The 26,412-nt window shown below is 46.5% G+C and overlaps 2 protein-coding genes across 5 annotated transcripts in view; one reads left to right on the top strand and one right to left on the bottom strand.

Annotated features, from left to right (window-relative positions):
* Positions 1–18,516: 18,516 nt before the first annotated feature.
* On the bottom strand, positions 18,517–24,463 carry DBI (diazepam binding inhibitor, acyl-CoA binding protein). Its single transcript, XM_006169558.3, has 4 exons — positions 24,341–24,463; positions 23,129–23,246; positions 20,410–20,472; positions 18,517–18,813 (listed from the first exon to the last, which is right to left on the bottom strand). The coding sequence occupies exons 1-4, from the start codon at positions 24,347–24,349 to the stop codon at positions 18,740–18,742; spliced, it is 264 nt and encodes an 87-aa protein (XP_006169620.1). The 5' UTR covers positions 24,350–24,463; the 3' UTR covers positions 18,517–18,739.
* A 57-nt stretch (positions 24,464–24,520) lies between these two features.
* Positions 24,521–26,412, top strand: part of CUNH2orf76 (chromosome unknown C2orf76 homolog) — a 70,511-nt gene continuing 68,619 nt past the window's right edge. For 2 of the 4 annotated variants that reach the window (XM_006169549.3, XM_006169556.3), the window contains exon 1: positions 24,521–24,609. Coding sequence is in view for 2 of the 4 variants with exons in the window: in XM_006169548.3 (XP_006169610.1) it covers positions 24,574–24,609 (36 nt within the window). In the remaining 2 variants the exon portion in view is untranslated. The remainder of the gene's footprint in view (positions 24,610–26,412) is intronic. The other 2 variants (XM_006169548.3, XM_027768696.1) reach the window with 1 other exon arrangement.

The following is a 26,412-nucleotide window of genomic DNA, read 5'->3' as shown; positions in this document are numbered from 1 at the left end:
CATGCTTGGTGGCCAGAATCCATTTTAAGACATTTTATATTTTGCATTCTAATATACCTAGGAGTTTGTTAAACAGATCATGCTTGTAAGTATTTATCCTTCATTTTATGTAATTAACCGAATCAACAACAACGAAAAGTGACCTTGAAATTGTGTATTTGTCTTTTTTTTTTTTTATTTTTTGGAGAGGTTTTTGCTATAGGGCGCATGCTCTCACCAGACAGACAGAGAGAGACAGAGAGACAGGAAGCAGGAAATCACCCCCCAGGGGGGATGGCCACGCTGCAATCCCTTCTCCTCCATTCTCCTCTCGGGATCTTGGGCATGCACGCACATGTGCCTGGCGTGAGTTTAAGCCACCGGGTCTGGGACTCGAACCGCGTTTGACTAAGTGGGAGTCCAGCGACATAGCCATTATGCTAACTGCTGGTCCCTGTATTTGTCTTTTTACTATATGTATGAACTCTCTCGTGTAAATGGATTACAGTAGTGACCCATTTTAAGGGTGCTTTATTTCAAAAATATTTCCAACTGGTGCAAGTGGAAATGACTTTCTCTTTTCCTCCAAGGCTAAAGATAAGAATATCATGTTATACAGTTGCAGCTCAATCCCTGTTAATAAAAACCAATGTTGATAGAGACAGTTTATAGTTTACCCTTTGAACTAGCTGTTTCCCAACTTGTTGCTATTGATTTTTTTTTAAAAAAGAGGTTTTTGCCCTAGTGTGTGTGCGCTTTCTAGAGAGAAAGACAGAGAGAGAGAGACAGAGTCAGTGAGAGGGAATGTGAGAAATCACCACTTGCGGGAGATGGCCACACCCAACCCCTTCTCCTTCTGGGATCTTGGGCATGCATGCACATGCACCTGGCTTGAGTTTTAAGCCACCGGGTCCAGGATTCGAACTGCGGTTGGTCATGTGGAACTCCAGTGACATGACTGTTACACCATCTGCTGGCCCACCATTGTTTTTTCCAGAATGCATTGAAATTCCAAGCTGTCTTTGAATCGTCTAACCATGATGTCAGTGGTTGTCTCCCTTCCACCATGTAGAATATTTGATTTAATTTTCTTGCAGATATAGGGGCAAGCCTGTCTGCTTTTCAGTGTTTATTTACTGCTGTTATGATTTCATCAGAATGTATTAAATCAAAAAAACCTGACTGTAAAAAATAAAAACAAATTTTAAAATGATATTCAACGCTACCAAGCAAGTGGTGAGAGGATACTTTATCCACTTTCATGACAGGGCCAGAGAGTAGTGCCTCTGTGAGGCAATCCCACATGGGAAGGTTCCCAGTTCAAGTCTGGACACCTCTCTGGGTATGCTGGGGCATAATCCCAAAGGCTAGAAGTGGATCGCCGTGTTGGAACCCTTTGGTGGTTCTGTCTCTCTCTGTCTCTTTCACTCATGATAAATAAATAAACCGAAAACAAAAAAATAGACGAAGAAAAAAGGTCTGGTAGACACCTGAAGTTTTTGCCTATACAAAAAACAAAAACAAAAACAAAAAACAAACAAATAAACACAAAGGATGTCATGGCAGCAATAATTTAGCAATGCATGTTAAATCATCCATTTTGGATGGATAGATTATATCTAATGATTATATCTATTCTAGGGGCAAAAAAATTCTTAAATATCTACATATAAAGATGCTTAAGAAGTTATAATAATAGAAAAAATAAAATAATGCCTATCAGGACACTAATTAAATTACCATTTAACAATATGATGCAAATATTAAGCAGACATTTTTCCTAATACACTTCTAGGGAGAAAAATCAGGTTATAGAACTTTATATATGATGTGATTCCCACTACACACATGATTCCCATATGCTAAAAGATTATGAAAATATTTTTAATCTTTTTCATAGTTTTCAGTATTTCATAAGTTTTCTACAATGTGTGCATTAGAAAAAATATTTTAAAAAATTACACACTCCGCCCCACCCTGGTGCTACAGTTGGTGAACTTCAGCACTAAAAGCACTGAAAGTCATTGTGGGTTCAGATCCCTGGGTTGGCCTGAAATCAATTGAGTGTGTCATGTGTGCCCAAGATCCTGATGTGCTAGAGGCCTAGGGAAATGGGATCAAGGTGCTAGAGGCCTAAGGAAATGGGATCAGGTGCACTTCCCTCTCACTCTTTCTCTTTTATACACATGTGTACTCTTTATCATGAATGACATTTTAAATAGATGCAGGCCTCTGGAAATGGGATAAGGAAGAAGATTTCTATCTGGGAATTAAAAATGTGATGTGCTTAAGAAAATCGTAAAAGGCTTCTTTAAAAACTTTTACAAATTAATTTGCAAAATCTTTTTTTTTTTAGAATAATGAGGGGTCTTAAAAGGTTTGTAGAAAGGTATTCTGGAAAAACTATGCATGAATTGAATTTTTTAAAGAATTATTTTATTTAACTTTATTTATTTATTTACCTATCTATTTTAATTTGACCAGAGAGGGAGAGAAAGAGAGAGAGAGAGAGAGAGAGAGAGAGAGAGAATGAGAAAGCAAGCCACCAGGTCCAGGACTTGAACTGCCGTCAGCCATGTGGGAGTCCAGTGCCATTAACCACCACGCCACTTGCCGGCCCCTGATTTTTTGTATTTACACCATGGCTCATACTTCAATTCCATTTCTCAATGAGATTTTTGAAGTCCCCACATACAAAGACAATACAAAGCTCGACTTAGGATCACGTTGGGAGTGCTAGGTCAGCGAGTAAAAGGAACAAAGATGCAGCTGCTGCAGAGCAGAGCGCGGTTGGCACTAGGCTGGAGCAGATGTGTTGCAAAACTTCTGAGAGTGTAATTGCAGGCAGGGTTGCAAGCGGCCATAGTGGCAAAGGTAGTTGCTGCTGCTCTCTTGCAACATAATGGCACTAGTGACACATTTCCAAAATCCATGGGGAAAGTGAAGGGTCACTGGAAGAGAAGGAACAGAGAGAGGGACAATACCATTTCTAGAGCCCATACTGTCTGCTATTATGATGGGAACTTCACAAACATTGTTCATCTTCTAACCCATAGAGCAGACCTCTATGGATGTGAGATATTGTGATGATGTTGTGTAGTCAGGAAGCGACAGAAACCCCTCTCACAGGAACTTAAACAAAAAAAGAGATGGATTGTTTCTGTAATTTCCAGAGGATTGTGTACTTGCCAGGGAGAGAGAGAGAGAGAGAGAGAGAGAGACCCCCTTCCCCATGGCATGTGGTCATGTTGCAATACAAGTAAGTCCCAACATGTAGATCTGGGGGACATCCAAATTCCAAAACATGAACCTTTGGGGGACAAACCATTACTCAAACCATCACAACCTCCATCTCTTGGCTTTTCCTCTTGTTTTGTGTCAGACTCATTCTCTCCTGGTAGATGGTGTACGGAGTGGCTGCAGTAGGCTTTCGGTGGGTATCAGTCCCATCATTACCTCTGTGAGGGTTGCATTCCTTATGGGGGCCTTCAAGGAGTTTTCTTGCCCTTTCTAGTTTCTAGAGGCTGCCATGAGCCTTGGCTTGTGGCCCCTTCTATCTTCAAAGCCAGTCATGGCCAATTGAGTCACTCTTATATTACAGCCCTCTGACACCAACTGTTCTGCCAGCCTCTTCCACACTGAGAGAACTTTGTGATTACCCTGGGCCCGTCTGCATAATCCAGGATTATTTTCTATGACAAAGTCAGAGGATAGCAACCTTGCTTTCCTCTGAAACCTTAATCCCCTTTGCCATGGACCTAACATGTTCACAGGTTCTGGGCATCAAGAAATCAACATATTTGGAGAGATCTCTAGTCTGCTAATTACAGGTCTTTACAAAAGAAAAGGTTCCTGTTTGTCCTTCCTTTTTCTTCCCTACTACCTTGAATGGACTCTTGGTGTGTCCACTTTTGGAATGCAGTACTGTGATTGGTAGAACCACCTTTTGGCAGTTGCCCAAAAGACAGAGGAATTGTTAACAGTAGAATGGGAGAAGAGGTGGCATATGGAAAAACATCAGAGGTCCACTGCAGGTGTTGGTGTCCACTGCACTAGCACTGCATGACCAACTGCCCCTGGCTCCGTAGCTCACAATGACATTTGCTCATCTACTTTTAGCTCATGGGTCTCCAGTTTATGGTGGCTCTTCCAGACTTATCTGGAATCAGTTGGATTTGACTCTAGGCTATGGAATGAGGTTCAGGTGTGTTCCGCCTGTTTCCCATCCACCTGGCATCAGCTGTTCCTTGGACATTCTTCTCATGGCTGAAGGCAGGAATACAGGAGGGCGAGACAAGCAAAGCAAGCACATTCAAAGCTCTTGTTGTGGGTCAGCTCCAAGGCCTGTGGTTAAGACAGCTAGATTACAGTTCAAGTCCTGGACCCAGTGGCTTGAGAAACACGCCAGAGGCATGTGTGTGTGCCCAAAATCCTGAAAGGAAGGAGAAATGAAGGGATTGGGGCATGACCATTCCTGATTGGGGGAGAAGTACTTTTTCTTTCCCCTCTCACTGTTCCTCTGTCTCTCTCTCTGGCAAGCATATGTACCTTTTAACATTAAAAAATTATAATAAAGGACCAGCAGATAACATAATGGTTATGTTGCTGGACTCCCACATAGTCTACTGTGGTTCGAGTCCCAAACTGGTAGCTTAAAACTCACACCAGGTGCATGTGCATGCATGCCCAAAATCCCAAGAGGAGAATGGAGGAGAAGGGATTGCAGCATGGCCATTTCCCTGAAGGGTGATTTCTCACTTTCTGTCTCTCTATCTCTCTCTGTCTCCCTGGTGAGCACACACGCCCTATAGTAAAAATCTCTATTCAAATATATATATTATATATTATATAATATATATATAATTTATATGTTATATATTATATTTATTATGTATATATATACATACATACATAATAAAACAAAAAGCTCTTGTTTGCATCATGTCACATATTAATACCACAGCAAGTTACATGGAGTGGGGAAGAGCACCTCATCTATTCCAGTGGGTACTCTTTAAAGTAGCACAGTGAGGGGCACAGACACATTGTTCTTTTCTTTAAAGTTTTGTAAAAAGAATTCTTTGTTTTTTTCATGAGTGAGAGAGACTGAAAGACAGCGAGGTAGCACCCATAACAGAGTCTTGATGTTGTGACCCACCCCCGACTATGGCCAGCTAGGATCATAGCATGTGTGGCCAGTGTACTCAGGGGAGGTCTCCAGACATAAACCCAGAACGCTCTCATGTGGCTCAGCTTCATAGAGCATCGTGTAGTTATATGTCTGGGGGTATAGCATTCTTCACAGGGAGGGTGCGAAGGGCTGGGGACAGTCATCCAATATTCCTCAGTGGGCCACCAGTGAAGGAGTTTCGTAGGGCTCTTTCTTCAGGCCTGCTTGACCTGGAGGAGTACTAAGGTGATTTACTTCCTCCTGCCTCCTATTACTTAAAAGATACTGTAAACAGGCCTTGCTGTGGTGGCACAGTCAATAGGGTGCCGCTGGCACTAATGGAACCACATGGGGAGATCCTGGAGTCCAACCATGTGGACCTGAACACAACGGGTGCACCCATGGGTCTGCCTGTGATCCCGACTGGCTAGAAGGCTGGGGGAAAGACTGTGATGTGGTAAGACTCTGATGGAAGTCCCTGTCTCTCTCTCAGAAAGTAAATGTCGGGGGATGGCAGATGGCGTGGTGGTTATGGGCACTGGATTCTCACATGGCCAACCACGGTTCAAGTGAACCTGGAGGCTTGTTTTCTCACTTTCCCTCCTCCTCTCTCTCTTCCTCTTTCTGGCCAAATTGAAAATGATAATGACAAACAAAGTTAATAACATTCTTAAAGATTAAAAAAAGTAAATGTGGGGGGGTAATGATTTTTATTTAGTTAGTTAGTTGTTATTTATTTATTTTTAGTTTGCTATAAGGTATGTGTCCTTGCTAGAGACAGAGAAAAAGAGAGGAAAAGTGAGAAATCACCCTCAGGGGGTATGGCCACACCACAATTCCTCCTACATTCTCTTCCTGGGATTTTGGGCATACATGTACATGTGTCTGGCATGTGTTTCAAACCAACAGGTCCAAGGCTTGAACTATTGAAGCAGCCATGTAGGATCCAGCCGCCTTAACCTCCATGCCACTTGCTGGGCCCCAGTGAAAAAAATTCTGAAAAGACAGAAAAATGCAAAGATTAATCTGACAAATACTGAAATGTATTCATAATTCAAAGTTTAGAGATTCTTCTTACTCAAAAGAATTCTCCACACTTATAAGAATACTCTTTTTCTACAACTGGAGCATCATATTTCTGAAATCCTCAGATAACTGTAAATGCAATAATTTCTGTCCCAGAATTCAAAATTCCATACACTAGAATTTATTAAACTTACCTTACATGGCTGCAATCCTAATTACAGTATCTGTACCACTTAGGAATGGCATTTGGCTTCTTGTAAAAGTGTCCTGAAGAAAAGTGGTTTTAACTCATAAGAATCTGGGACTGGCAGGTGGCATGCTGGTTAAGGGTGCTAGATTTCCACATGGCTGACTATGGTTCAAGTCCCAGACCTGGTGGCTTGCTTTTTCACGTTCTCTCTCTCTCTCTCCCCACTCTCTGGTCAAAATTTAAATAAATAAAGTTAAATAGAATAATTATTTAACTCATAAGAATCTATTCTTTTACAGAAAGAAGAAATCTGGTAAGCAGCCCTGGAATAATCCAATACTTCAGAGACAACAGGAATCAGGATCCCTCTGTCTTTCTGTCTCCATTCTCAAGTTCTCCTCCTGGTTCAATACATCTGTTGGAGCTCCCTCCATCAGGGTTGCTCCTGTGTCTCTTTATACCTTCCTTAATACACATGTATTTTTTCGAAATCAGGGACTTAGAGAGGATGACCTTTGTGGACCAAGGAGGATGTTCTTTGGTCAAGAGCACTAATGGTGGAGGTATGATTGTGACCTAGAACTTTCCAGCTCCCGTGCCTATGCCCTTTTCTAGATTATTCTCAACTAATCTAGAACAGAATTACAGAATTACCTAGAAACCTGATAAAGCATTGTTCTGGGTGTATCTGTGAAAGCATTTCCAGAAAAGATTGACAACGAATCTGGGTAGACTAGTTAGGGAACATCTGCCCTCAATGCGTGCAGACATCATCCCATCAGCAAGGGGCTGTGGAGAACAAACGCAGAAGATGGTAGTCCTCTTGAGAGAGAGCAAGATAGACGACTTCTGCTACTTTGGAACCCAGAATTCAAGGCTCATCTGCCTTTGGACTGCAAGGCTTTCAACTAGTGCTATGGATCAGCTTTTCTGCTTCTGTGGCCTTCATACCTGAACTCAACCAGGCTCCCCACATTCTGAGATCTCCAACTTACAGGTAGCCTATTGTGAAACTTCTCAGCTGCTGTAATTACATGAGCCAATTCTCTAATAAATCTTTTCTTATACATCTATGCATATCCTATTGGTTCTGCTCCCTCGAAAACTCTAAGTAACACAGATTTTTCTTTTTAAGGTTTTTCCCACAGGGCATGTATAGTCACTGGAGAGAGACACAGGGAGCAAGATACAGTGAGAGGGAAAGTGAGAAATCACCATGATATTTGCAAGACACAGAAATGGTTTATTACCTGTTGCTGATAACATGTATAGTATTCTCAACTGGACTGGTCGCAGAAGTATTTTGTTTTGGGTAAATTCTCTTTATAAACTAAATTATATACAGTGACTGAATGTTTAAAAAAAAACAGGGGCCAGCGGTTGGTGAAATGGCTATGATGCTGGATTCCCATGTAGTCAACCGCGGTTTGAGTCCTGGACCCGGTGGCTTAAACTTACACCGGGCGCGTGTGCATGCGTGCCCAAGATCCCAAGAGGAGAATGGAGGAGAACGGATTGCGGTGTGGCCATTTTCCCCGGGGGGTAATTTCTGACTTTCTGTCTCTGTCTTTCTGTTGAGTGCACATGCCCTATAGCAAAAACCTTTCCAATAATAACAATAATAATAAGAATAATAGATAATAGTAATAATAATCTGAAAAAAAATGAAAAGCTATTTTATGATGATGATGTGGATAGTAATGTCTTTGTTTTGACTTGCATGGTTGCTGTGCTGGAAAAAGAAATGTAGTACACTGTAAAGATATGTGTGATTAAATGTAATATAAAATTTTTTTAAAAAAAGAGAAAAAAAAAAAAAGAAGAAGAAATCACACTCCCTCCCCAAAGGAGGAATGGCCATGCTGCAATCCATTCTCCTCCATTCTCCTGTTGGGATTTTGGGCATGTACACCTGCATACACACCCACCATGAATTTTAAGCTGCCAGGTCTGGGACTTGAACTGTGGTTGGCCAAGTGGGTGTCCAGGACCTAGCTACTTCAACTGTGGAAGGCTGCACATTAGATCTTGCACATGAACAACTGTCCATTTTGTTCCCTTATCCTAACATGTCTGTCTGCATCTGTAATGTCTGCTGGCCCAATGAAATGTGAGCAGATACAATCCCACCAGAGTGTTTGAAAAGATCAAACACTTGTTTTTATCAGTTGTATCTGTTATCTTCTGGGGAAAAAAACGTGCCTTACACAGCTGTTGGTCTAAGAATGAAGAGACATATTGAGCAAACCTGAAGTCATATCTCAACCTAGAGTCAAGCTCAGCTGATCTCAAAGAAGCCCATGAGGATCATGGTTGAATTGCAGACCTGTAAGCGAGAAAGACATGCTTATTTGTGTAAGGTAGTGGGTTTGAAGGGTGGTGATGGTATTTGTACAGGACGTTACAATAGCAAAAAACTGACTAATATGCTCATAAGGCTGGTCAACTCAGGAAAAAGAGTTCAGGATGCTGTTTTGTGCTCATTCTACTGAAAGTGATGAGAAGTGAATTTCATATCAGTGTGGAAAGGGAACGTATGGCGAACAGTTATGAAAAGGTCCGGGATAGATCTGGCTCCTAGTGCAGCTGGATCCAGAACCCAGATGATACTGTAAACCTGGTGTTTCTTTCCATCCACCAGTTGCCTCTGCTTCTACTCGAGGATTGGTATCCCATTTTGCTTTGACAAACAGCTTCTTCCGTGCCACTAGGAAAGATGGCAGAAACAGCTCTACTTTATTATTTATCTATCTATTTATTTATTTAGAGAGTTTTTTGTTATAGGGCACATGCATTTGCCAGAAAGAGAGAGACAGAGAGACAGAAAGCGAGAAATCACCCCCCAGGGGGGATGGCCACACCGCAATCCCCTTCTCCTCCATTCTCCTCTCGGGATCTTGGGCACGCACGCACGCGCGCCTGGTGTGAGTTTAAGCCACCGGGTCCGGGACTCAAACTGCGGTTGACCACATGGGAGCCCGTCAACATAGCCATTACACCAACTGCTGGTCCCCAAACAGCTCTACTTTATAATGTTTCTACAACTAGAGATCCTAGAAGGTGGGTGGGCTTTTCATTTGGGCCTGACAAATCAAGGTGCTCTATGGTATGGGATTGGTTCAGAGATGGTTCAGGTAATCCAAGCATTCAGCCTTCCCTGGATTTTGAGGCTGAGATCCTCAGGAAAAATATTCTCTCCTATACTCTAGGGTCCTGATGCCGGGAATAGAGATGGCAAGGTGGGGGTGGGAGATTACTGTTCAAAAGAGTGACACTGGGGGACCAGCAGTTAGCGTAATGGCTATGTCGCTGGACTCCCATGTAGTCGACTGCAGTTCACGTCCCGGACGCGGTGGCTTAAGGCTCATGCCGGGCACGTGTGTGTGCGTGCCCAAGATCCCGAGAGGAGAATGGAGGAGAAGGGACTGCAGCATGTCCATCCTCCGGGGTGGGGGGGGTGATTTCTCGCTTTCTGTCTCTCTGTCTCTCTCTGTCTGTCTGGTGAGCACACATGCCCCATCGCAAAAACCTCTCAAAAGAGTGATACTGGTGCAGGCACAAGTGAGCACAAAAGGCATATAGTCTAAGCTAGGGAGAAAGTCTAGCTACTTCATCTGTGGAAGGCCGCATGTTAGATCTTGCACATGAACCACTGTTTGTCCATTTTGTTCCCTTACCTTAACATGGCTGTCTGTGTCTGTAAACCTGCTTGCTCTTCCCATGAGAAAATAGCTTGTGCTAGCCATACAGAAAACCATATCCAGGATGACATCCTGTACCTGCTACTGTCTTTGCTAACTAGCCCGAAACATTTTTGTTTAGCAATGTAACTGCTTACATAGAAACCCCACTCCTCTCAGAAATAATTAACCTACTGATTCAGCTTCTGTAACTGCTTGCATAGAAACCCCTGGTAACTGACCCCCCCTATGAAAAGACTGCTCAGACTTTGGTCGGGGCTACAGTTCTGACTCTTGCTCCCCCCTCCCTGCCAAGCCTCAGCCTGTGGTCACTGGCCAGATAATAAAGACTCCCTTTAAACTTAATCTGGCTTTGGTGGTTGTTCAGTTCATTCGGTGGCACTCTACAACACAACTATGACCTCTCAATTTTTTTTCGTAATTGCTAGAGGGCACATGTGCTCACCAGAGAGAGAGAGAGAGAGAGAGAGAGAGAGAATTAAAGAAAATACCCTCAATGGGGCAGAATCATGCCGCAGCCTTTTTTCTTCATTCCTCCTTCCCTCAGGATTTTGGGCACACACACACCTGAAGTATTTTTGAAGCCGCTAGAGCCGGGATTTGGATGTTGTCAGTCCTGTGAGGCCCAGCTCCCATAACTACTAAACTACATGGCTAGCCCAAACCTCTCAAATCTTGAAGCCCTAAGAAAGAATTGACTCGTTGTTTTATTTATTCACAAGTCTTTTCAACTAATAATAGCTGCCATGAGTTGATGTTTCTATTGTGTATTAAATCCTGAGGATTTAATAAAGATAGAGGTTGTCCCTATTTTATAGAAAAAAGACCCTGAGACTCAGAGAAAATAAGAAATTTGCTCAAGGCTGCAAAAGTGGCCATACTGTGATTCAAAGCCCAGTCTACCTCCAAAGCCTATGGTCTGTCCACCCTGGGGTAGTTTGGAGGTTCCCCTCCCAAAGTCATGTATTTGAACTTGGATGTATTGTGAAGGTGTTAAGTAAAAGCTTACTCTCTATTGGAATCCTGGGGTGGGGGTTCTGGGTGTGATAATGCCATGAGGGCGGGGCCCCATGGTTGAGTTTTGGCTGACCTACAAGCAGAAGGAATAGGACCAGAACCAGAGAGAAACTCATGGGTATAGACCATGTTCTGCTCTGCCAAAAGTTTTGTTTCTAGCACTTTGTGATTGTTTTGTACTTCTTCTTCTCCAGGATTGTGAGTTTTGCAAATAGATCTCTATTTTCTCTTTAAATCGCCCAATCTAAGGTATTTCTGTTAGCAATGCAAAACATGGACTAAGACACACCCCAACATGTTGCCTGATGAACCAGGCTGGCCACATCCTTTGGGGTCACCCTTGGGCAAAATGATGTTAAAGACAAGGTAACGAGCCTAACCCTCCCCCCCCCCACCTCCTTGACCCTTCCACTTTGTAGTCCCCCTGTTTCATTTGGCAAATCTCCCTGATGTTGATGCCCTGGCGTGGTGGGCAATATCTCAGTGTGGCTACCTGGGCAGAACTGTAGAGGGTTCACAAGAAACTAGGCAAGCACGGGTTAATAAAGAGGGTCCAAGATGACCCTTATTTAAGGATATACATAAATCTGCTCAAGGGTTAGGGCCCAAGACTAGCTCCCAAATGAGTTTTTTTTTTTAGAATTATTTTTAATTTAACTTTATGTATTTTTATTTACTTATTTTAATTTGACCAGAGAGGGACAGAGTGAGAGAGAGAAAGAGGGAGGGTGATAAAGCAAGCTGCCAGGTCCAGGATTTGAGCCACAGTCAGCCATGTGGGAGTCCAGCACTCTCACCACCATGCCTCCTACTTTTACAACAGGGAAAAGAGATACTCCAAACTACCTCTGGTACCACCTCTGGCAGGCAATCACTGTAGATGCCCTGCATTCCTGAGAAATGACCAGCACACTAGAGTTTGCAGAGTTCATCCTTACCCTCCCCCAGTGATCGAGACTGTAAAAAGGAGACCCTCCTCACCAAAAGGTCCAAACCTGCAAACTTGCTGAGGTTTCACCTGGGTGATTCTCACTGTTACTGCTAGGCGCTCTCACCCATGCGCTGTACTCTAATAAACAGAACTTCTGCTCTTGCTCATGTTTCTATCTCTGGAAAATTCTTCTACTACTCACACACCAGCCCTACTGCCCCACTGCACTGCTGCAGCATCCAGAACTCTAGTTCCTTCACATTTCCCATCAAAGCTGTGCTAACTCCCGCACCCTTAGGGTTCCTGATCTCTAACAGAGATGAACCCAACCAAGTAGTCACAAGACAGCGTCCCAGTACAGATGGTGCACTCATACGTGAACGATAAGCTCCTCAGGGCTTAGGTAGAAGAGACAGTCTATGGGCAGCCGTGCATGGCTAAGCAGGCATGTCTGCTTCCCGGGGTGCTTCAAGAAATCATTCACATTGGGTGGCTTAAAACAATCAGTATTTATTCCTTCACAGTTCCGGAGCCCAGAAGTCCCAGATCAAGGTATCTGAGGGTTGTTTCCCTATGGAAGGCTCTGAGAGAGGATTGTTCTATGACTCACTCCTGGCTTCTGTTGGCTGCTGGCCATCCTGGCGCTCCTCAGAGTGTAGACACATCACTCCTGCTTCTGTCGGCCTCGTCTTCATGTGACCTTTTCTGTCTCTGTGTCTCAGATCTCCTCTCCTCTCTTTATGGGCAGCAGTTATTGGATTAGGGTCCACCCTTAATCCAGGATGATCTCAAGACCTTTATCTTAATTATATCAACAAAGATCCCATTCTTAGATAAGGTCACATGCACAGGTGCAGGGGTTGGGACTTAGATCTATTCTGCGGGGTGGGGTTGGGGGTGCGGGACTAGTTCAACCCATTACAGCAGAGGATTCAGGAGCTCCACGCCCTTAGGCTGTACAACATTATCTTGGCTAAGTGCAGAATCTTATGCTAGCCTTTTCTTTGAAGGTGGGGTAAATTTCCTTTTCTTCCTTCCTTCCTTCCTTCCTTTCTTTTTCTTTCTCTTTCTTTCTTTCTTTCTTTCTTTCTTTCTTTCTTTCTTTCTTTCTTTCTTTCTTTCTTTCTTTCTTTCTTTCTTTCTTTCTTTCTTCCTTCCTTCCTTCCTTCCTTCCTTCCTTCCTTCCTTCCTTCCTTCCTTCCTTCCTTCTTTCTTTCTTTCTTTCTTTCTTTCTTTCTTTCTTTCTTTCTTTCTTTCTTTCTTTCTTTCTTTCATGAAGGAAAAAGCGAGAGAGGCACATAGACAACTCTCCCAACAGCGTCTTGATGCTGTGATCCACCTCCAGCTTAAACTAGCCCCAGATCATAGGCACACACATGCCTGGTGTGCTCAGGGAGGTCTCTGGATGTGAACATGGGACCTTCCCATGTATGCCATCCTCATGGAGCACTGCATTTGGCTGCTGCACCAGCACTGAGCCTACTGTGCTATCTTTGACACTCAGTACATTTCTCTGTAAAGGTTTTACTGTTCCATAAAAAGGAAAATATTTGTAGTTGAGACCTTTGTTCACTCATTACTTAGCAAGGATACTTACTGAAAATCATATAGCATAAGAAAAAGGTGTACACCAGGACCAGCAGTTGGCATAATGGCTGTATCACTGGACTCCCATGTAGTCAACAGTGGTTCGAGTCCGGGACGTCATGGCTTAAACTCACGCTGGGCACATGTGCGTGCATGCCCAAAATCCTGAGAGGAGAATGGAGTAGAAGGGATTGCAGCATGGCCATCCCTCCTGAGGGGTGATTTCTTGCTTCTTTCTCTCTCTGTCTCTCTGGCTAGCACATGCACCCTGTAGCAAAAACCTCTCCAAAAGAAAAAAAAAAAGAAAGAAAGAAAGAAAGAAAGAAAGAAAGAAAGAAAGAAAGAAAGAAAGGAAAAGAAGAAAATACTGTACACCAACTCCTGTCTTCCGAGGGTTGAGTTGTACGAGTCACAGGGACATGGCCAAATGGGGGTTCTCTGCTTGAGGGACAGAGAGGGCCTCCTGGGCGCACTTTACTTATGCTGTGACTTGTACTTTACTTCTTTTTTTTTTTTTTTGGAGAGATTTTTGCTATAGGCACATATGCTTGCCAGAAAGACAGATAGAGATAGACAGAAAGCAAGAATTCACCCCCTAGAAGTCTGGCCACGCTGCAATCCTTTCTTCTTCTCTTGGGATCTTGGGCACACACGCACATGCGCCCGGCATGAGTTTAAGCCACCAGGTCTGGGACTCGAACCGCGGTCAAGCACATGGGAGTCCAGCAACATAGCCATTACGCCAACTGCTGGTCCAACTTGTGCTTTATAGCTCTAACAGAGCAAAGATGTGTTTTAGTTTTCTTTACACCCTGGGGTCCCTTATGTTTTGGTTTATTCTTAACTACTCCAACTTCTTTCCATAGAGGGGATAGGTGTGATCACAGAAATAAAGAAATAAGGGAAGAAACACTCTGAGCTTCTATCCTATGGGAGCTGCTAAGGGCACAGGCGTGGGTTTTCCCCAACCCGACCTCAAAGGCACGACTCTGCAAAAGCCCACGCCACTGGTTATTTCTCTTAGCTTATCCTCAACTCCAGATCCTATAATTTAAAGCACCTTTAATTATCTGGCTGCTGAAACCACCCCCTCGTAACTGACTCTGGTTAAGCCAGCACTTTAGGGGCATTCTCTTCATCCTCTTTTGGCTTTTTCAGTACTTACAGCCTTCTTCTCAGTCCCACTTCATTGATGAAAAAACTGAGGCTAACAGAGTTCATGTAACTTGCCCCATGTGTATTTAACTTGGGTGGGAACGGAGCCAAAGTTCCCTGATTTACAATCTATGGTCTCTGTGCTCTCCAGGTGTCTGGTTCTGGATCAATAGCCCTCGTTCCCAGGCTTCTGGTCTTGGAGTGACTGGTGTGGGAGGACAGGCTTGGACAATCCACACTTACTTGCATGGTTGATGCCCAAGTCTCTGCAACACTGCCAAGGTGGGGAGCAGCACTGGGTTGCCCCAGGCCAGCAGGGAGGGATGGTCGGGAGGAAGACCTCCAGTCTGAGGTCTAGCAATTACTGTGTTAAGCACTTGACCCGTTAGCCAGTGAGGGGTGAATTGTACCCATTTTCCAGATGAAGGAACTGCGGTTCTCAGAGGTGGTCTACCACCCGAGAGGCTGAAGTTGGAGTCATAAGTCTGTCTGTTACCAAAACCAGATCTGAGGTAAGTACCAAAGAGGTGGTACTCTAAGAAAAGGTAAAGACTGGTGACACCCGCTTGCTAATCCGACTTGTTCCCAAATGACGCCCTGAGAACACCCCCGCGCTGTGCATGGCTGTCGTGGGACCTACAGGAGCTTAGGGGATGTCTGAGCTGAGCGGTCCTCGCATAGGCCCCATGCTGCTGCCGCCTTGCTCTCGGAACACGATGCCAAAGCTGACTTCTGAGAAACAGGTACAACTACTCTCTTGAGAGGGTAGCGCCCTTCCCAAACCTGGCTGAGCCCCAGAATCACCTGGGGTGCTTAAAAAAGTACAGCTTGCCTGGGCCCCACGCCAACTTTGGAGCCGGGCTCTGCTTCTCTAGGTGCTCCTCAGGAGTGAACTGCAGCTCAGGGAGGGATTTCTTGTCGGCACCTGGTGCTAGCCTAGTGAGATGGGTGTCACCCTTTTCATCTGACAGGCAGTGGACATGCAGAGCTGAGTGGCAGCCAGTGGTCTTGAAGGGATGTGATAGGAGGGGACAAGAAGGGTCTCACTGACCAAGAACCCTACGTGTGGATCCACCGTTGAGCATCACCTCTGAGCCTCAACTGCTACATTTGAACAGCGGGCACAGTAATCCCCATTACATGGTAAGGAGGTGGAATTCCCACCTCTAAGGGCCATATGATTAAATGCAAGAACAGAAGCAAAGGGCTGAACAGGAGCCTGGCCCAAACAAGTCCTCAGAAAATGATGGCCACTAAATGGAGGCGACAGCCATGGTGACCTTCATGGGCTTTGGACCCAAGCTCCTTCACTTGTACATAGCGGTGCTTCCCAACCCGAGGGAGAAGACATTATCAAGTGGTTGGTCACATTGCAACTTTAGCAGTGTGTCTGCAGAGGGCCAGGAGGGCTCCTCTGCAGGTCTACAGAGGGCCAGGTGAGCCCCTCTGTATCAGGGCTTCCTTAGCCCAGGCCCATGCTCTGGTTCTGGTCAGCAGTGAGGCAGAGACATGGCACCTGCGCTCCAGTCTGCCAGCCCAGTTGCCGTTCATGAGCTAGAAACAGCTCAGGACGCCAGGCAGACGCTTCTCATCCACACCCTTCCCAGGGTTCCCAAAGGCATGATAATGCGCTCATGGACCAAGTCCTTCACTTACACAGATACTGCGAGTGAGTTTGACAGGGAAGAGATGGCTTAAAAACTGCTGGGGAGGGACCAGCAGTTAGCTTAATGGCTATGTTATTGAACTCCCATATAGTCAACCACAGTTTGAGTCCCAGACCCGGTGGCTTAAACTCACGCTGGGCACGTGTGTGTGTGCCCAAGATCCCAAGAATAGAGAAGGGATTGTGGCGTGGACATCCCCCCTGAGGGGTGATCTCTTGCTTTCTGTCTCTGTCTTTCTGGTGAGCGCACGTGCCTTATGGCCAAAACCTCTCAAAACAAACAAAAAACTGCTGGGGAAGCACTCTTGAGAAAGTGACACACACCCCACCTCATGCCAGCAGCTCCTTTCACAATCTCACTGAGTGCTTGCCTCCTCCCTTTGGAGGGTGTTATGTTAGGACTGAGCCTGGGGCCAGATCTGGTTAGACAGGACCATCTTGGACTCCACTCAAGGGTTTTTTTCCCCCCAATATTTACTAAAGTAGCCAATAGCTGAGTAAAGGAGATGGTTAAACTTGGTACAGGTGTGTGGCTATGGCTCCCTAGGCCGTCCTCAGGCGTCATGGCAGCCTTGGTGGAGTGGGGCAGCTAAGAGGGCAGGTCTGTGGGCTCCTGCCTCACATGACCTCCATCACATCACCCCAGGACCCTCACTCCCACAAAAATGACACAGCTTGGGAAGTTGCCTTACCTGGGCTACATGTCCGGGTTTCTGACTCTGACCCCTTGTTTTGCTGGTGGCTCCTCCCCTCACCAGAGTTGCAGGGCGGGAACTGGGGTAGGGCTGCCCTCACCAGCCTCTGATCTCAGGATGGTCCACAGACCACCCTAATGGCCTTTCCCACTTCCAGTGAGTGCTCCGGTTGGCTAGGATCAGATCCCACACTTATTATTTTTTTAAATTTTGCTAGAGGATGTGTGGGGTTGCTAGAAAGAAAAAGAGGGAGATTCTCATGCCACAATCCCTTCATTTTTCCTTTTGGGATTTTGGGCACATGCTCACATGTATGTACCGTGTGTGTTCCAAGCTGCTGGATCCAGGACTAGAACCACAGTTGGCCATGTGCATCCAGTCTGCCTTAACCACACCATCAGCTAGCCTAGATTCCATTTTGAAGCCTCTCCACTCTGCAGTTCCATCTCTGGTGGTGACCACACCCCAGCCATGCCAGACTGCTGTCTGCCCTGCTGTTCCTGTTTCTCTGGAGGTACAGGCTGGAATCAGGACCTCCTGCATCTGAAAGTTGCTTCTCAGATTATTTCCCAGCTGAGCAATCTTGCGTAAGTCCTTCTGAGGCCTCAACATTCTGCTGGGGCTGAGGCTGAACTCCACCTACACCCAGGACAGCAGCTTTGAAGGGACGACTAAGTGCTACCTGGCCTCAGAGCACTCCTCCAGCCTTCCTTTCCTTGGCACCCTCCCTGAGAATGAGAAAATGACAGCCTCTCTTGCAGGACTGCAGAGGCGACCAGGGGCACCATCCAGTGAGGAGGGTCTTGACAGCTGCCTCTTTTCCTTTCCTATTTTTCAGCAACCTCTGTCCTCCAAAGTCAAGCTCCAGCCTTTCTTCTTTCAAACCTCCCTGAATCCTGCTCTCCTTTCTGGCCACTGAGGCCTCCCTCAGCCACTGATGGTTACCTACCTGACTTCCATTAGGACTTGGGATGCATTATGTCAGATGCACCCTCCAGTCGTGACTGGGGCATCTACCTTATCTGTTCTAGAACTGTAGACTGGTTGTACCTCAGACGAACCTCAAACACTTGTCAACCTGCTTGGTCAGAGCCTGAGTCAGTAGCGCTCCTGAGAAAGGGTCCTAAGTCCCTGCAGACTGAAGTCCCAGCCAGGTCACTTGGTCTTTCTCAGTGTGGCTGGCATTGGGAGAAAGGAGGAGAAAAAAGTCACTTCTTGACTCCTCCTCTCTACAAAGGGCAAGTTTCCTCGTGTGCCAGGGAGTGGCTGCCTGCCTCACACTCCAGCAGGGCACAGAGAGGGCGGGCCCATGCACTTCCGGAAAAAAGTCTCTAGAAGGAGGAAGTAAGGATATGGGCAGATCAGAGTAAATTGTTTCAAGAACCCAGGCAACTAAGACTTTAAGTAACAAATGTAATTTTAATTGGTCTCTGATAAAAACTACTCAGGGAAAGCCAGTAATTGTCTCAGTCCCTCATCTGCGAGACCCAGAACCCGAACAGCCCTGAAGAAAGGGGTTAGCTGGTTATTTTCACTATTGTACATCATCCACAGTATTAGAAAAACAAGGCATTATACATCAGTTTAGGTTCAATGTGTGGCTGGCAGCCAAATCCAGTCTCTCATATTCCATATTTTTTCTTGAGCTCTTCTACTTTGTCGATATAAGCTTTCATGGCATCTTCCTTGGAAGTCCCTGCAAGGAATCAATAGGACGATTTATCAGGGAGGCAGTAGGGCCCCAACAGCCCTGGTTTAACTCTCCGAGGCCGTTTCTCACCTGTAAGGTGGGGTCCTAAACCTACACCTTAAGAGAACTGCTGAGGATTAAAGGACCTGAGTGCGGCCAGGCAGTGTTGCAGGCTATGTAACTGGACCCACGTGTAAAAGGTTCTGGCTTCATGTCCTGGGAACTCCCTGAGCATGCCAAGTGTGCATGTGCTTGTGACCCAGGGCTGGCTGAAGCTGGGGATGGACTGTGGTGTGGGGACCCTAGTGAGGGTGCTGTCTCTCTCTCATGGAAGAAATCAATAAATAAACCTAAGCTAACAAAAACCTCAGGAGCCTGGCCCATAGCAGATGCTCTATAAACCTCCAGCTCACAATGTGCGGAGGGGGCAGTCTGGGGCCTGACTGCTGGCTACACGCATTCCTCACCCAGTGGGGGAGCGGTCAGTGTAAGCCTCTCCCATGCTGGGCTTGGCCTCCCACGCAGGAAACTGTCACCACAGTGAAGTCACTTGTCCTGTTGACTCATGGCTGGCTTTGTCCTATCAAATGTTTCTGTGTCAGGCTCCTATCTCCCAGAGCTGTTAAGCTGGCAGTGAATAAAGCCAGGCATCTCTGTCTCCCCAGAGAAGAACTACAAGAAAAGTTTTGAGGGCAGCTGGGACTTGAAGGGGAATGAGGCAAGTTTTCCTCTTCCTGCTGCAGTATAAAGAAAACTGAATATATCCCTTGGGGACAGTAACACCCAATTTCCTGGATTCTATGGTGAAGGAGAGGGACCTCTGGGATTTGAAGCTTATGGGGAGGTGGAGAGCACGAGGCCTGAGAATGGAGGGGAGAGGCCTCCTGCAAATGGACAGGAGACGGGCATTCTCTTTCCAGTTACTTGCAAATCCTAGGAGTGCATTTACTGTATTGTGTCCCTCTCTGAATTCAAGGGTTTTCATGTGCAGGAAGACAGAGTACTTATTCAGAAACCAGCCAGTGAGAACAAAAGCTGCCAGGCACTTTGGTGCCAACTTTTGGGTCCTGCTGCCGCAGGTGGCACATGATTCAGTAGGAGCTCGGCTACTTCTTGGCTGCAGTTGCTCAGCACATAATAGCTCCATTCACTGAGCCTACGTGTGCCAGCGGCTTGCCATGCATTAGCTCATCCCCTCTTTTCTGTGTGCTTCTGGCTCGAAGGGAACTGGGGAGGCCTACTTGGGCCAGGAGGTCACTGGCTGACCTTGTCGGGAAGAGGGAGGTGTGGGCAAGAACCCACCCTTAATGTGAACACATTTAAAAGCCCATACCAACTACATCACTCCCCTGGGCCTGTCCCCTTAGCCCCTGCTCTCCAGATGATATCCTGCTCAGAGACGGGGGTTTTAGAAAAGGCGTACCCAGTATTAGGAGAAAAAGTAGGTGGCCCAGTTGTGTCCCCATTCTGGTACAGGTCAGGCTGGTTTCCAGCATGTGCATCACTCACTTCGTTTTCTCCCCTCACCCCTTAATACTCCAAAAATGAAGAGTCTGTCATGACTGGGATCCTCAAATGAGGGAAACCGGTGAGAGTAATTACCTTTCAGCTCATTCCAGGCATCCCACTTGGCCTTGCCCTTGAGGTCCAACATCCCTGGTCGCTCTTAAACGAGGAAAGGAAGGACATTAGATCTGCTTCAAGTTTTTTTTTTTTTTTAAATAATTCTTTTATTTAACTATTTATTTATTTATTTTAATGTGACCAGAGAGGGAGAGAGAGAAAGAAAACTGCCATGTCCAGGATTCAAACTGCAGTCAGCCATGTGGGTGTCCAGTACCCTTAATCACCACGCCGCCTGCTGGCCCCAGATCTGCTTCAAGTTTTAACAGAGAATTTGACCAATATCCTAAATCATTTTTTTTTTTTTTTCAGAGAGAGATTTTGGCTATAGGGTATGTGAGCTTGCTGGAGAGACAGACAGATAGAAAGCGAGAGATCACCCCCAGGGGGGATGGCCACGCTGCAATCCCTTCTCCTCTGGGGATTTTGGGCACGTATGCACACGTGCCTGTCATGAGTTTAAGCTGCTGGGTCCGGGACTTGAACTGTGGTCAGCTACATAGGAGTCCAGCAATGTAACCATTCCACCACCTGCTGGTCCCCTGAGAAAACACCTTTTATTATATCTATTCCTTCTAGGCTCCAGCATGGAGTTAAATAGGTTTGGACAGTAGAATTTGCCTTAAGAAACCCAGATGTAGACAATCCAAACTTAGAATCCAGAAAAAATAGGTAGAAAACTGTTGTCTTACAAGTTAAATAACTCCAACACTTCTTTTAAAAATTGTACTTTAGGGGACAGAGGGTGGTACAGTGGAAGCACAATGCTCTGCAAGGCTGACCCACAGGGAGAGGTTCTAGACTCACACCAGAAATCTCCCTGGACACGCTGGACGTGTGCAAGTCTGTGATTTGGACTGGCTGAAGCTGGGGGTAGACTGTAGTTTGGGGAACCATTGTTGCCCTCCTTAGCCCTTATGCTCTAAAACAAAGAGTCTGTCATCACTAGGCTTTACAAATGAGGGAATCTGATGAGAATAATTACCTGTTTTTCTGTCTCTATTGCTTGTAGAAGAAATAACTGAATAAACGTTTAAAAATTGTAGTTCAGTTGTAAAAAACCAAAAATGTTTTAGAATAGCCTCCCACACGGCTGGAAACTGCAAAGTTACAAAGAACAACACTGTAACATCTCTTTTCCATCCCTGCTCTCCTTCCTCCGTTTCTCCCCCAGTGCATGACTGCTATTAGTCTTCTGGGTATCCTTGGCTAAACTGTCTGTTCATATCCTTGCTCCATTTTTCTACCAAGTTGTTTCTACTTCTCGTTGATTTGTGGGAGTTCTCACCCAGGGCAAGGTTCTCCTTAGGCAATACTGTGACACCATGTGGCGGGGAAAACACTCACTACCTCCCTGCTGTCCTGCTTCACTGCCAGGCTGAGCGCAAAGCCAAGGGGAGCTATCGCAGTGTCTGCAGCCTGGGCGCTTTCTGGGATGCATTCCCAGGGAAACTGGAAAAACACCATGCCTCCAGAGCCACCACCTGACTCCCCTCCGCAGCGTGCCTAGCAGTCCTTTCTGCACCGACGGAAATGTACATTTTTAACACCCAATTCAGAAACCACCTGCCACACGTGGCAACTGAGCCCCTGAAATGTGACTGTGTAGCTTAAGACTGAACTTTCGATTTTAACTAGTCTTAATTAAAATTTAAATAGCCACATATGGCTGTGGCTACTATACTGAATTGCACAGCCTTAAGTAAAAAAGCCCCCTGATCAGGAGGTGGTAGGGTCCCATGACCTCTATCTACACGTGTGTGAAAGGAGGTAGCTCCTGCAGGGGCACAGGTCAGTCTGACAAAATACCGTGAGGCAGAAAAGCATCTTAGCCCTTTTGTCTGCTCCCACTTGGTTTGTTTCCCCCACAGGGAGCATACAGTTTATATATCTACTGGAAAGCTCATCTTCACCACTTGAGCTTCCTTCTTCAACCTCCTCTTATGAACTTTAAGGTCTGACTTGGCACTGCTGATCTTTAACTCCGGGCACACCTCCTGCTCCTTGTGGGTGGCCGCCAGCCCACCTGTTCCACCCCCACTCCAACTATAGTGGAATTAGGGGCCATGCTTGCTCTCTTCCTGGACGGGAGAAGGGGGATTTCCTATGCTGCCGTGGCCATCAACTCTTGAGTCCTGGCTGGGAATGCACTGGAAAAGCATTCCACAGTCCAGAGCACAGTCTGAAAATCTATACCAAGCTATCTGGGTAGGGGACAAATGGTCACCAGGAAGGTACGGGCTGTTGTCAGCAAAAACGCTTCCGATTGCCCCAAGAAGCCAGGTGCTTCTCTGCTCCTGGCATTAGGCTTGGCCAGGCTTCCAAGTGCTCTGACTTTGATCTTGCCCACTTAGGGCTGAAGCAGTTTAGCTCAACAAAGCCAATACCCAGCTGAGAGCCTAGAGCAAGCAAGTCTCATCCAAGTTGCTTAATCTCCAGCAGAAGAGAGGTGCTGGTGATGATCAGTAAGGCCCTTCTGAAAACCAGGACTTGAATGCAGCTACCTGAGCCACTGAGAATCCAGGAACATGGTCTCTGGAGGAACTTCCCTTGTTTAAGCTCCAGAACAGCTACCAAGCTTCCCCTGAAGAGGAGGGCCTCCTAGGTGGTTTGAGAGTGGTGTTCCAACACACTCCCAATCAAGGCTGCTGAACATGCTTTGATGAGCAGGGGCCCTCCCAATCTCGGTGCAGCATACCTGTGTTAATGTCACCCACAGTTGCTTGCTTGTAGTGGCTGTAGATAAACAGCATCTCACTGTCCCCTGGTTTGGTCTTGAGGTGCTTAACCTCCTCAGCGGCTTTCTCAAACTCAGCCTAAGTGGGAGGGAGAGGAGAGGAGAGGAATGAGGACCTTTTTCAGGTGGAAGAGGGTGGAGGTCCTGCTCAGTCTTAGCAGAGCTCGGTGATGGAGACAGAGAGGTAGCACGTCTCCTTCTCCCCAAGGGCACCTAGAAAAATTCAGTAGCACAAGCAGGAAACACAGCAGCTCAATCATGCAATGGACAACCAGGTATCAGGTGCTCTTCCTACAGCAGGTAGCAGGCCCTGAACTAAAGCCATAGGATGCAGGCCAAGACCTTGCATGCAGTGGACCGCCATTGGAAGAGTAAGCTGGGTGGCCTACTGCCTGACAACTACTGGGCCAGACCCAGGAACAGCGGGGTCCCAGCTAAGTCCTGACCTGTGGACAGAGTGGCACAGCTCCAAACAGCTGAGAAAGGCACAGGGCAAGAAGGAAGCAGTGTCAGCAGCTGGAGCCCACAAGGCCCCCTCCCCGGTAGGCCGACTGCCCAGACCTCTGTCCCAGTGTCCAAATGGAAAGGAGCAGTCAGGAGAAGCCATGGGCAGTTTCCATAGCTTGGCCCCTGCCAAGGTCTTCCACTGGAGGGGAAAGGAGGGGAAGGGAGGCAGGGAGGGAAGGAAAAGGAAGGCCTCGCCTCTATGTGACCTCTGCCTGGGTCATGACCTGTCCCACCCCGCCTCCACTAGCACATCATGCAGTCAGCCCCTACTTCTCTGACCTCCAAGCTCCCAGGCACAGCCTCTCTGTTGCCCGACTTGGCTGTGGCGCTCCTAATCCAGCCCCGTCCTTCTGAAGGGGGGTGGGGGGCTCAGTTTCCTTGCTCCTTCAATCTGAGCAAACCCTCTCCTCCCATTCCTACCCCTGCTTCACAACGAAGTTGACCCTATAGGCAACTCTCCAGCAGTTGTGGAGTGGGTAGTCGCAGTTTTAGAAATCCCCACATGGAAAGTTCTGCTCACATGCTGTGTCTACAGAATCAGGGCGTGGGCACCCGGCCAGGAGGAACTGCTAGACATTCAAGGAAGGACACCGAGGTTCTGCCCGTCGACGACCCCACACCGGCCTCCCGCCAGCTGCACCCTCACACCTGCTGGGACGCTAGTACCTGAGACATGCTGGCGGAGTTGCAAGGATTCCTGGATGACTGCGGAGGAGGCTGGGAGCTCAAGCTACTGCCTTAAGACCGGACGGGCAACCTCCTTTAGAGCCGCTGCCGCAGGCGGTCCATTTTCGGGGCGGGCGGGCGGCAGCCAATCAGAAGCCAGCTCTTCGTTGGGGGCGTGCCCAGCCTCCGCAGCAGCGCCCGCTCCGCCGGCACCCACGTGGGCCGGTTAGCGCATGCGCGGCGGGAGCCGAAGGGGACGACGGGAACAGGTGCGGACCGCGGAAGTAGGGCTCTGCGCTAGTGAGGGACTGTTCAGTCCTGGGCCGATGTGTGAACCGGCCCCCAGGGAAAGTGGGAGAGGGCAGCGGCAGAAAGGCCGAGGCCTCTAAGTTGTCTTAAGTCTGGTGGCCAGCTTGAAGAGGCTGGAGGTTACTTCTCTGACCCAGTAACCTGTCTATGCTGGCGAGGGAACGGGGCCAATGGGGGTCTAGAACAGACCCTGCAGGGGTGGGCCCTAGTGAGCTGCGCGATGGTGGGAAAGTGGACTGGTTCCCGGAAAGGCGGAGCCATAGGCCTCGTCCTCTATACTTTTGGCGTGTTCAGATGACCCTGTAGTCGTAGAACTTCTAGTGAAAATAGCAGTTAATGCAGAAGTTCAGGAGAGGGTCGTCTAGAGTTGGAAGTTTACAGCTTTAAGGCTGTGTGTGTGTGTTCACAGAGGGTTTTGAGCAGGATGGTGTGACTGGAGAGGGGGAGATCTTTTGCAGAGTTGTTTCAGAAGCTGATCTCCATGGGAGCAGAAGAGAGCAGCAATTCAGGAAGATGGAGGAGTTTGCCAGTGATGTTGAAGCCACTAAAGGAAGAATTTTTTATGGCAGTGGTTATAAAGGAGTTGGGAGATGGGAGAGAAGAGATGGGAAATTCTCTGGAAATCATTAAAAAGGAGATCATTCTCCAGTTTCTCATTTGTGGCAGGAGGGCTGCACTACCTCCATCCTCCCTTCCCTTGTTTATATCTGTAGGGTGTTTACAAAGAAATACCTGAGTTTTTAAAAAATGTGTTTATTGCTGGACTCTCATTTATTCTGGTGGGAAGCCTTTAGACTTGGCTTCCTGACTTTAATGTGGGTTAGACTTTTGAAATGTTAGGAAGGAGGTGGAGACACGGTAACAGGGAACACACGTAGTGTTCAGTCTATGAATAATTAATTTTGTGTGAGAATGGAAAACCAAGAAAGTTAGTGTATCTTGGGATTAAATTTGGAGAAATTACACTTGAAGTATAAGACGTGCAGGTTTCTAAAATGACAGTTTAGAGTTGCCTTTTCATTCAAGGCTGAGACAAGACCAGGCTCTCCTTTGCTGCACTTGGTGCTTACAACTTCATTGATGGAAGCTCCGATTATTGCCTGTGTGGCTCAGATTTACAGCTATGGGTATCTCCTAGTTAGTAGGTTTTCACATTAGGTTATTGGCAAAGACACTTGGAAAAGGTTAAGTACTTCTGTAATTTTCTTTAACATTTACCAGATATCATTTGGTATGACTAAGTTTGATGGCAGAGTCACATGATTAATATTGTACAAAGCGGGGCTAATTTTTGCCATTAACTTGGCAGTTTCCCTTTTAAGTAGTTTTTATTGTTGGTTACTGGTTTGAAATACATTTTTGTTAAAAAAAAATTTCTACATAGTGATTTTGTCCTCTGGTGAGTCTTTAAAAGTCACTTAAAGCAGCCGAAGTATGGGACCAGTAAGAACTGGGGGCTCCAGGAAGTAGGGTGCTAGTGATCTTGACGAGAAGGAGGAAGAAGGGTGTTTTTCCTGGTTTCAGAGCCTATCGTTGGCTAGATTTCCAAATGCCTAAAGAAACATCTCTGGCACACACTGCCTCCTTACGTCGTTTGTCTTGGACCTCTGTAGAAATGCTTCCTTAAAGCTTCCCCACCCCACCACTTAGCACTTTTACTTTTGGAAGCAGGGATGGCATTCAGCAAGCTGGCATCTAGGATTTTAAAGAATCATAAATGGGTTTATTGCTGGACTTGCAATTCTTTTTAGGTTTATTTTATT

This window comes from Tupaia chinensis, unplaced genomic scaffold, assembly GCF_000334495.1.
Source record: "Tupaia chinensis unplaced genomic scaffold, TupChi_1.0 Scaffold147282_1, whole genome shotgun sequence".
Lineage (NCBI taxonomy): Eukaryota > Metazoa > Chordata > Mammalia > Scandentia > Tupaiidae > Tupaia > Tupaia belangeri.
This window is presented reverse-complemented; position numbering and strand designations above follow the sequence as displayed.